At 39.4% G+C, this 11,346-nt stretch overlaps 2 protein-coding genes across 2 annotated transcripts; both read left to right on the forward strand.

The window, feature by feature from the left end:
* The first annotated feature begins 6,602 nt into the window (after positions 1-6,602).
* LOC143020790 (KRAB-A domain-containing protein 2-like) lies at positions 6,603-7,651 on the forward strand. Its single transcript, XM_076177543.1, is given in 2 exon segments — positions 6,603-6,917; positions 6,920-7,651. Coding segments are annotated over 2 exon segments (1,047 nt in total).
* A 220-nt stretch (positions 7,652-7,871) lies between these two features.
* Positions 7,872-9,281, forward strand: LOC143020791 (uncharacterized). The gene is made up of 2 exons (XM_076177544.1): positions 7,872-8,203; positions 9,172-9,281. Exons 1-2 carry the CDS (start codon positions 8,008-8,010, stop codon positions 9,279-9,281), a joined length of 306 nt encoding a protein of 101 aa, XP_076033659.1. The 5' UTR covers positions 7,872-8,007.
* The last annotated feature ends 2,065 nt before the right edge of the window (positions 9,282-11,346 follow it).

Here is an 11,346-nt window from a genome sequence, read left to right on the forward strand (position 1 = left end):
GGAAGCGTGGAAGAGGGAGACCAGACAGAAGGTGGAGAAACGAGATCGAGAAGATTTGCAGGAGTGACGTGGCAGAGGATGGCGCGGTCGTGTGAATCATGGAATACTATAAAGGAGGCCTTTGTTCAGCAGTGGACTCAGGATGGCTGATTATATATATATATATATACATACATATATATATATATATATATATATATATATATATATGTGTGTGTGTGTGTGTGTGTATACATACATATATATATATATATATATATATATATGTGTGTGTGTGTGTATACATATATATATATACATATATATATATATATATATATATATATATATATATATAAATATATACAGTATATATATATATATGTGTATATATATATATATATATATATATATATATATATATATATATATATATATATATATATAATTGAAGGTGAAAGAAGTTGACGAGGAGAAATGGGAGAACTTTACGCCTTAACGTTTCGACCCGCAGGGTCTTGATCACAAAGCTAACAACTCAAACGTAACCGGATATTTTATACACGGACGGGTCATCTTATGGGACGCTTCGGAGAGCTTGTTATTTTATCTGCGTATTCTTTTATTATTAATAAGCTTGTGGCTTTTGCTAAACAAATAAATCCTTCTCTATGGTTAATGTTGTTATTAGTGTTGATATATGCTGCCTCAATTGTCTTCCTTAGTTTCTTGGATGATCCTTTATTTAATACGGTTGTGTGGCAAAAGCCACAAGCTTATTAATAATAAAAGAATACGCAGATAAAATAACAAGCTCTCCGAAGCGTCCCATAAGATGACCCGTCCGTGTATAAAATATCCGGTTACGTTTGAGTTGTTAGCTTTGTGATCAAGACCCTGCGGGTCGAAACGTTAAGGCGTAAAATTCTCCCATTTCTCCTCGTCAACTTCTTTCACCTTCAATTTTATTTGTCATAATATAGTCCATATATATATATATATATATATATATATATATATATATATATATATATATATATATATATAGAATGGAGATAGAATGTAGATTGAGACAAGCGAGTAAATGCCTTGGTGAATTAAAAAGTGTAATGAAAAATAGACATCTGGGAATGGATGCTAAGAGGTTATATGAAGGAGTGATTGTGCCAACAGCACTGTATGGGGCAGAAACATGGAACATGAGAGAGAAAGAGAGAAGGAGTTTGAATGTGTTTGAGATTAAATGTCTGAGAAGTATGATAGGGGTTACTAGGCTAGATAGAGTGAGAAATGGGGAGGTGAGGAGGAGAACAGGGGTGGAAAAGGAACTGGGAGATAGGGTTGATGAAAGAGTATTAGGATAGTTTGGACACATGGAAAGAATGAGTGAAGAAAGATTAGTAAAAGAAGTGTGGAAGGCAGAGGTGGAAGGAGTGAATATGAGGGGGCGTCCTAGGATGAGATGGATGGATGGGGTGAAAGGGGCATTACAAAAGAGAGGAATGTCTGTAGAGGAAGGACGGGATAGGACAGAAGATAAGGGTGAATGGAGAAGGGTTGTGTACAGATGATGATGTGATGCATGAGGGGAAGTGGGTGGGGGGATGGGTGGTGAGGAAGTATGTATGAGAAAAAAATTGACGCAGCCCGAAGGGATTTTTCCCCGTCTTCTCCTTTTCTGCATGGGGGGGACGGAGAGGGGGGGTCGCCGAATTTATGAAGCGGCCTTTCTGTGGATGTACTGTGTCTTGCGACACTGCTTCTGACCCAGGGCAGTTGACAGGATACAGGGATGACCCGTGATCCAGGAGGTGCCAAGATAAGAGGGGGGGAGAAGGGTGGAGGGGAGTGGAATATATAGGAAATGGAATGGGTGGGAGTGATTTCTATGCCTTTTTATATTTGGCTACCCCCCGTGCAGGATGAAAAAGCCTTTGGTATATGTATGTATGTATGTATGTATGTATCACCAAAATGAAATGTAAATTATTTATAACCTGTAAACTCCCCAAAATGCCGCTGTCATTATTTTTAGATGCATTCCACCAGGAGAGAGAAGAGCTGGCAGTCTTTATGTGAAAAGCAGACCGGGAAGGTCTACAGTTGTAACTTTAAACAATCAATCTTTTTAGTTAAAATGTCTTGTGGTCTTTGATTTATCCACCTAAGGAGGATTTACACTGGTGGCAGCACCACCCATCCCCAAAGTAATTGACACTCATAAAGTGAATCCCAGTGCGCATTGAAAGTAAACAAAGTGACTACGTATACCTATATCACTTGTCGAGTAGCACACAGAATACCACGAGACCACTCGTGTGTTTGATTGTTTCAGAAACAAGTGACCTTGTGTATTTTCCCCATACAAACGAGTGTCGAAATCAGTTACTGTTTACTTTTAGTTCATTCGAACACATTGTGTGGACATAATCCAAAAGGAAACCAAATCCATCGTTCATCCAAGTGTATCAGTTGCTGCATCCCAGCAACTCAGCAAAATTCACGAGCTGTCACAATCAACCCCGCTACAACGAACATTTTTAACCCCAGCATATATTCGACTCTACACGATTTCCTTCCCTCTCTGGGCAACAAAGACAAGAACTATTCGTCACCAGACAACGACACCCGCTGTGTATCCAACCCCCCCCCCCACCACCACTCCTCCCAGAAAAGAAACTCACGGTGGTGCCGAATCAACCAAACTGGTCAGCAGATTCACATTGGCTCAGGGTCACCCAACTAACTGACAGATCACCCTGCTACTACACCCTTGGTAACCCCCTACGTAATTAAATACCCACCTGGCTCTCCACATCATCCCAAGACCACCTATCAAATTCACACATCGGCATACCACCCAAAACCCTATGATCTGCAGCGCAAATTGAATATCATCAACAGCACAAACAAACAACCTACCCCTTTCCATATATAATTGTATATATTTCTTTCACCAGTGACTTACATTATCAATTTTTTACAATGTCACAAAATACCCGATCACATTCTGCGGCTAGGAACTTAGTCGAACCCCGTAGATCATAGCTTTATGAACATCAGTAACACAAATGGAGCACAGAACGATGTAACTCAACTCCCTGCCCAACACCCCCAAACTACCAATACCGCTCCATCCGCAAATCAAAGCCATATAAACCCAACCACAACCCAGACCACTAGCCAACCTAGTACCCCACAGACACCCACTCATCCTCCAAGGCCAAACACTCACCCTCCAAACCCCCCTACCCAAATCCATAAGCACTATACCTTCTCAATCACAAATCCTGATATCCCCACTTTTCCGAAAGCAAGTGGTATCACTATCACTGACTACATCGCAGTATGCGAAGTCCACCTTGCTAACAATGATATAACCCAGGACGAACACAAAATAACTATCATCAATAACCACATTCAGTCAAGGGATAACTACAAAGATCTTAAGACACTATTCAGTGACAGACCTCAGAATCATTTTCATTTCCTATTCAAATTCCTGGAGTTCATGCGCAACCCCCCCTCCTCCTCCTCTTTCCACTCCATCGTGGCACAGGTAGCCGAAGTCTCAAAAACAATCACAGCTTCACTCAATAGTCCCTTCTAATGGGTATCGCAGAATAACCACGGTGTGAACTATGTCAAAGGAGAAGATGTAGCAAATTTATTTGAACTTACCATGTTTTTCATGGCCCTCCCCATCAAGTGTGAAAGAGAGGCCCAGCGAGTTGACATTGACATAAATGACACCTCTCCATCCAAATACATCCTTGACATGACAGACAAATGTATAATTGATAGATTCAGCAATGCTCAACCAGCCAGAATAAACACAATATCCTCCATAAACAACACTCTAAGCCCCTCTAACCCCTGCAACCCAAGAGTACCTATAAACAACAACCTCGGCATTATTTGGTGCGATATCCACAAATCAAATTCCCACAATACATGGGACTGCAGACAACGCCCTAGACAAAGTACGATGTGTTCCATTCATAACACAGCATCACATTCAGACGTTGAATGAGATCACCAAATAACCAAAGTCATACTTACTGTACTTTACATAACTCCTATAGCCATTCAGGTAGAGACTGCCACCAACAGAACCGCTAATCTATCGCCAAACCTACCCATCACAACCAGAACAAACCATGTTCGGTCCATAACACATACTCCAACTTCGGCAACTAGTGCCGGGCCCAAAACCCAGCATTATGACCACAACCCTACAGCCCTCAACAGGAACGCCACTCAACCTTTAACAGGAATCAAAATAGACAGTTGGGGGAATCCATACAAGCCTCCCACAAGAAAAAATATAACATCACCCATAGATAAACCAGAAGCCCTATGTTTCATGGGCACAAAAGAAAAAACTAAAAGGTGTATAGAGACACTCAAAGTTAATAAAACACCAGGGCCTGACGGCTGGCATCCAAGAATCTTAAAGGAAATGAAAAATGATATTGTTGTTTTATTAGAAATTATTTTCAAGAAATCCATGATACACTGAGATGTCCCAAGAGAATGGAAGTTAGCTAACTTTATTATCATATTCAAAAAAGGTGACAAAAAGAAACCAAATAACTACAGGCCTATAAGTTTGACTTCAATCGTAGGAAAAATGATGGAAACTATCATCAAAGATGCTATCGAACATCATTTAGTAAGTAAATATTTGATAAATGATAGCCAGCATGGTTTCAGACGAAAACGTTCTTGCGCGAATAACTTACTCGAATTCTACAACACAGTTATCTCGAATTATGACAAGAGAAACAATATAGATTTTAATATATCTAGACTTTGCAAAAGCTTTTGATACCGTCCCCCACGAAAGACTACTTACTAAATTAGCATCACACAGAATAAGTGGTAGCCTATTAAGTTGGACTAAGGTTGAATGGTCGAAAATAGAGAGTTGTTTTAAATGGAAAAAATAGATGGAAAAATGTTACAAGTGGAGTTCCTCAGGGTTCCGTTATTGGGCCACTTCTATTCATAGTATATATAAATGATATAGACCATGGACTAAAATCTACTGTTTAAAAATTTGCTGATGATACAAAACTGTGCCGAATGGTAAATGATCACTTAAATCAATTAGATATTCAACAACAAATAGACACAAACGGGAAGCATAGAATGATAGCGTTCGCAAGCCGCGTACTGAACCCTGCAGAGCGTAACTACTCCACCACCCACTTGGAAGCTATAGCAGTAGTCTGGGCTCTAAAACATTTCCGAGAACTCATTTTGGGTCACGAAATCAGTCATGACAGACCACCAACCTTTAACAGAAATTTTCAAAGGAAAAACCTTACAAGGTAAGATAATATGGCATATAACCATTTTAGAATTCAACCCCAAAATTACCTACATAAAAGGAAAGGCAAACGTCGTAGTAGACGCACCTAGCCGAAACCCCCTAATTGCAACAGTCCCAACCACCAATTGTATTTTCTCCCAGGAACTCCGAGAAGAACAGAGAAAAGACCCAAATTGGTCACAGGTAATCCTCCACCTAGAAATGGGAGCCACCCTACAAACCCACCCCCCTGTACCCCTCCGAGAATTACATCCAAAGGATGGAATTCTTAAAAGAGGCACCACTACCCCAACCCAAACAGTAATCCCAAACTCACTGATTCCAAGAATCCTCTTAATGGTACACAATAGCCCCTTTCTATGGCCACCCAGGCAAAGAGAAATGCCTTGCAAGCACCAGACGGGTGTACTATTGGCCCAATATGAATTCTATATAAATGGTCATTTCTGTTTCTGTCTCTGTATGTATAAATCTATTTATGTAGACATAAGTATATATGTATGTATGTATGTATGTATGTATGTATGTATGTATGTGTGCATGTATGTATGTATGCATATATGTATGTATGTATATATGTATGTATGTATGTATATGTGATGAGAATAGGTGTTCATAACATATTTGTGGAAGAATCAATTTTTTATTCTAATTCTCAGTCTCTCTCTTTTTAACTGCCTATTTATCTATCTATATGTCTATTTATTTCTCTATCTATATATCTGTATCTCTGTCTGTCTATCTATCTGTATTTTTTGTGTCTCTGTTTCTCTGTATTTTGGCCTTTCTATTTTTCTTTGTGTGAGTGAGTGCCTTTATATATATGTGTGTTACGCATAATGTAGATAATTGCCTAATGTGAACATTAGGCCAGAAAATTGCCTAATATGTACATTAGGCAACTTAATTTGCGCAATGTTCACAATAGGCAAAACACTTGCCTAATGTTCACTTTAAGCAATATTTTCATATTTGGCAAGGGTATTTTGCCTAATGTTGACTGAATGACGAGGCCGCGCCAGCTGAAGTTTGTGCGTGTGTTTTATCCAATGGACGGTCGCGGCGCTGAGCCGGCTGGCCAGTAGTCTGGCAGCCACAGCAGCAGAGTGTAGGTGTGTGCTCTGGCGCCCAAGTCGTTCTCATTGTTCTTATTGTTCTTAAAATGCTTATTTCTTTTACTGCTTGCCATTATCTAATATGAATTGAATAACTAATCACTGTCCTATTTCCAGACTAGGTATTTTCTTTATCTTGTCTTGTTTGTTTCAGTTTGGGTTTATGCACTATGGATCAAGCTGCCTTTGAACGTAAGCTGCGTCAAACACTGGAAGGCAAGGCTGAGAATGCAGTCATCCAGCCCACCATCCAACGTCATAAGTACATCCGGGATTTGCTAAGAATAAATTCTTATGGAGCTCATTCTGCATTTGACTATAACCTCAAGAAACGCTATGAAGTCCTGCGTGTTGGTAATGCTGACCGACTCATTCGGAAAAGAAAAGATAAAAATGAACATGAGTTCAAGTTTGTGGCATCTCTCGAAGAAGTGTTTGGTATTGTTAAAATAGCCCATGAAGCAATTGGCCATGGAGGTGGTAATAAAAAAAAATTGTGGAAGTGAATTAGAAATGGTCAAACATCACACAAGAAGTATGCTACCTCTACATTTCATTCTATGAGCACTGCCATCAAAAGAAAGCCAGAAAAATTCCAAAGGGTTTGATAGTAAAACCAGTACGCAGTCATGGTATCCTTTCAAGATGCCAGGCAGATCTTATTAATTTTCAAACATTACCTGATGGAGCCTTCAAGTATATCATGACATATGCAAATAATTTCAGCAAATTTTGTGCGTTACGGCCACTTACATCAAAAAGAGAAGAAGAGGTTGAAGCAAATCTGCTAGATATTTTACTGACATTTGGAGCACCTGCTATTTTACAGTCTGACAATGGACGGGAGTTTGTCAATGCCATAATTGCCGAACTTTCAGTGCTATGGCCAGAGCTGAAGTTGGTGACTGGACGTTCACGTCATCCTCAAAGCCAAGGTGCTGTTGAACGTCTAAATGGAGTGATACAGGACAACCTGACTATTTGGATGAGGGAAAACAACAGCAGAAAATGGTCAGTAGGTCTCAAATTTGTTCAGTGGCAAGATAATATCAGCCACCATGAAACAACTGGCCACAGCCCATTCAAAATTACATTTGGACAAGATCCGCAGGTTGGATTAGGGTCATCTATCCTGCCAAGTACAACCTCTGTAATGTTTTTACAGAGGAAGATCTTGAGTCATTTCTTGAATCAGAGACAGGAGCAGCGGCAGAAGTAGAGACAGGTGCCAAAGTAGAAGCAGAAACAGGAGCAGCGGCAGAAGCAGTGACAAGAGCAGCGGCCGCAACAGAGACAGGAGCAGTAGAAGGAGAGACAGAGGTAGAAGCAGAGACAGGGGCAGTAGCAGGAGCAGAGACAGAAATAGAAGCAGAGACAGGGACAGCGTCAGAAGCAGAAGTAGAAGCAGAGACAGAAGTAGAAGCAGAGACAGGGGCAGTAGCAGGAGCAGAGACAGAAATAGAAGCAGAGACAGGGGTAGTGACAGAAGCAGATGCAGAGACAGAAACAGTAGCTACGAATTTCCAAAAGATCCGTGTTTCAGCTACTCTAGGGCAATCCAAGACAGCAACACGGATGACAAGACGCGGCAAATACCTGCTCAAACCATTGTCTGTTGGTCAGTGTGCTACGCTGAGGGTTCCAGATGTCGATCGCGGTCCAACAGATCCTAAAAATCTGTTAGTGGTCGTCCTTAAGGAAAATGATGGACTTCACACTGTAGGTTGTCGGGAGGGCATTATTGGGCCAAAATTTACAGCACCTGATCTATGTGCAATCAAACAGCCCCTGTGAAAGCCTGTAGAGGTTCCCGATATCTGCCTATCAATCAGAACTGCGACAGCAAGAGGCATTGGTGGGCAAGGCTATGTAAAGTGCCAGTGTACGACACAGTGTACTTCACAACGGTGCAGCTGCCTTAGAAAAAAGCTCAAGTGCAACTCGCGCTGTCACCCGGGCAGATCATGTAAAAATTTGTGATTGAAAACAAACTGGCAAATTGTTTTCATTGTGTTTTGCATGTGTTCAAATACATTGGAATTATTTAAATTGCATTATTTGTAGCTTCTGTGGATTTTCTGTTCGATTAATTTTCATTGTTTAGATTACTGTAGGTTGTCTGTTTGATTAATTTTCTTGTCTGTTCGATTAATTTTCATTGTTTAGATTAGGCAGTCCAATTCACATCGGGCAAAATTGGGCGGCATAATGTGAACAATAGGCATTTTTTGCCTAATGTTAACAAATTGTAAACTTTATGCAAACTGCTTGCCTAATGTAAGCATTAGGCAATTTTCTGCCTAATGTGAACATTAGGCAATTATCCACATTACGCGTAACATATATATATATATATATATATATATATATATATATGTATATATATATACATACATATATATATAAACATATAATTTCATTTGCCATTACTAATTTATGAAATTGTTACACTCATGATAAATTTCTGAATATCCTCCATAATTCTAATGCAAAATAGGATGAATCAGTGTGTATTATTACTGTGGATTGACCTGTAATTTACTTCTGTGTAATGCACGCATGTTTAAAATTTTTTGCTGTTGATTGGACCTGGTTTATGGAGAAAGCAAGAAAGAGAGAGTAGATTTTTTCCCTTTCTTCCTTTCTTTTAGAGGTCTGAATGTATATGAAATTTACAATGAAGAACAAGAGGATATGGATGACGGTGATACTATTGCAAAAAGCTAATTCTGCCATCAGATGAAGAACGAGAGGATTTGGATGACGATGACACTAATGCAAAGAAGGAGAAGACTGTTAATGTATACCTCCTGAAGATGAAGCGGTTACAGATGAAGACTCAGAAATGAGGAAAATGTTGAGATTAGTAATCTACCTGGAATACAATTACTTGCCGAGGCTATAGTGGGTGATATCAGCTTGGATAAGCCTAATAGAAATGTATATCCCCAAATACATTCTAGTATTTCTAGATAACCTTATTCAAGGAAAAGAAAAACACAACAGAGCTTACATTCCTCAAGTAAATCATCCACAAAGTCTAAAAAGAATGATGAAAATCAGAGAATGGAAAGCAGAAGACTTGCCAGCTCAAGATATGCCTTCTCATTACACCTTACAGACCATCAATTGCTGATGTACCTCGCAATCCCAGTGAAAATTTTTAATTATTCTTGGATGCCATTGCAATAGATCACTAGGTAAAGCAAACTATTCTTTATGCTGTTCAAAGGGGGAACCATGCGTTTCAACTTACTTCTGCTGAAATGAGTTTTTATTGGCATATTACTACTGTCCTGCTATAACACAATTCCATGCCGTCGTCTTTATTGGTCATTAGAGCCTGATGTCAGAAACGAGTTGGTTGTCAATTCTATGTGAAGAAATCAGTTTGATGAAATTATGACATATTTCCATGCAGCTAACAATGCAGAATTGCCAAATTCTGATGATAAGTTTGCTAAAATGAGGCCGCTTTTGACTCTTATTAATGAACGTTTCCTTTGGTATGGAACAGCTTTTGAGGCAACAGATGTTTCGATTGATGAATCAATGATACCCTATTATGGTCGCCATCCAACAAAGCAGTTCATTCAATGAATGGACAGCAACTTCTCTTCCAGGTTATGTATATATCATTGATATATATATATATCAAGGTAAAGGTGAATGTGAAGGGTCTCCAGGAAGCTCTAATAGAAAAAATTTGGTGTTGGAGGATTAGTCATTTTAAGCTTTCTTAATAGCCTTGAATCAAAATATCCTGGAAGGAAATTTAGTTTGTATTTTGACAACTTCTTTTCTTCCATCAAACTTCTTGTGGAGATTCAAGAAAGAGGTCATGGTACAACAGGTGCTCTTCATAGTAATATGAGTAAAACGTGTCTACTTACATAAAAAAAAAACAAAAAAAAAAACAAAACAGAAAATATCTAAATATCATGTAAAGAATCATATATGTAAAAATTAAACAATTTCTCAAACTTTCGCTTTTACGGGCACAAATGGGATAACATTCCTCGTCAAATCCTTTCGGATAACGGATCTGAGTTCAAGAACAAAGTCCTCCAAAACATAGCAAAATTATACCACATCAACAGGCTATACGCCACAGCGTACAATCCACAAGGGAACGGACTAGTAGAGAGAACAAACAGAAAAATCATCGAAGTCTTCCGCCCCCTGCAAGAATGCCTTTGCGACACATGGGAAGCTTGGTTCCCACAAGTACAAGCCAGCATAAATGGCTCTATAAACTCAGCAACGAAGAATTCCCCCCACTTTGTACTCTTCGGCCAACCCCTCCGTATTCCTTATGACATACTGGAAAATCCACCTCCCCCTTTACACCATAGAAGATTACGCAAAACAAGTAGAACTCGCCACACTTGATCCACAAAGAAGTAAAAAAGAACCTAGAACAATATATATATATATATATATATATATATATATATATATATATATATATATATATATAAATATTCTCGATCCTTGTCTCTCACCCCAGTTGATGTCATGGTTATACACCTCAACAGATCTAACAAACTTAAACCAAAGTTCATTGGCCCCCTTGTAGTAGCAGAAACGCTAAGCAACAACAACTACCACCTTATTGACACGTCAGGCGACACCCTCATCACAGCATATGGAGAAAAGCTGTAAACAATGAAATCAACATTCGACGTAAAATCCATCCTAGACAGACACGGTTTCCTGCCAAACCAACCTCCACCCACAATCACGAAGCCTCAACACCCCACCTTTCAAATGACTCTACGCTCCAAGCGCTAATTCACTACACCAATCCAGATTCTCCCCCCTTAGAGAGCAGGACGTCATACTCACCTGAGTGGGAAGTGATCGCGATCCCTATCCATCAAACCTTTCCCAACTATATAATCTCTCTTCACA

The sequence above is a fragment of the Oratosquilla oratoria genome, chromosome 40 (assembly GCF_046742065.1).
Source record: "Oratosquilla oratoria isolate Oo_2021 chromosome 40, ASM4674206v1, whole genome shotgun sequence".
Taxonomy (NCBI): domain Eukaryota; kingdom Metazoa; phylum Arthropoda; class Malacostraca; order Stomatopoda; family Squillidae; genus Oratosquilla; species Oratosquilla oratoria.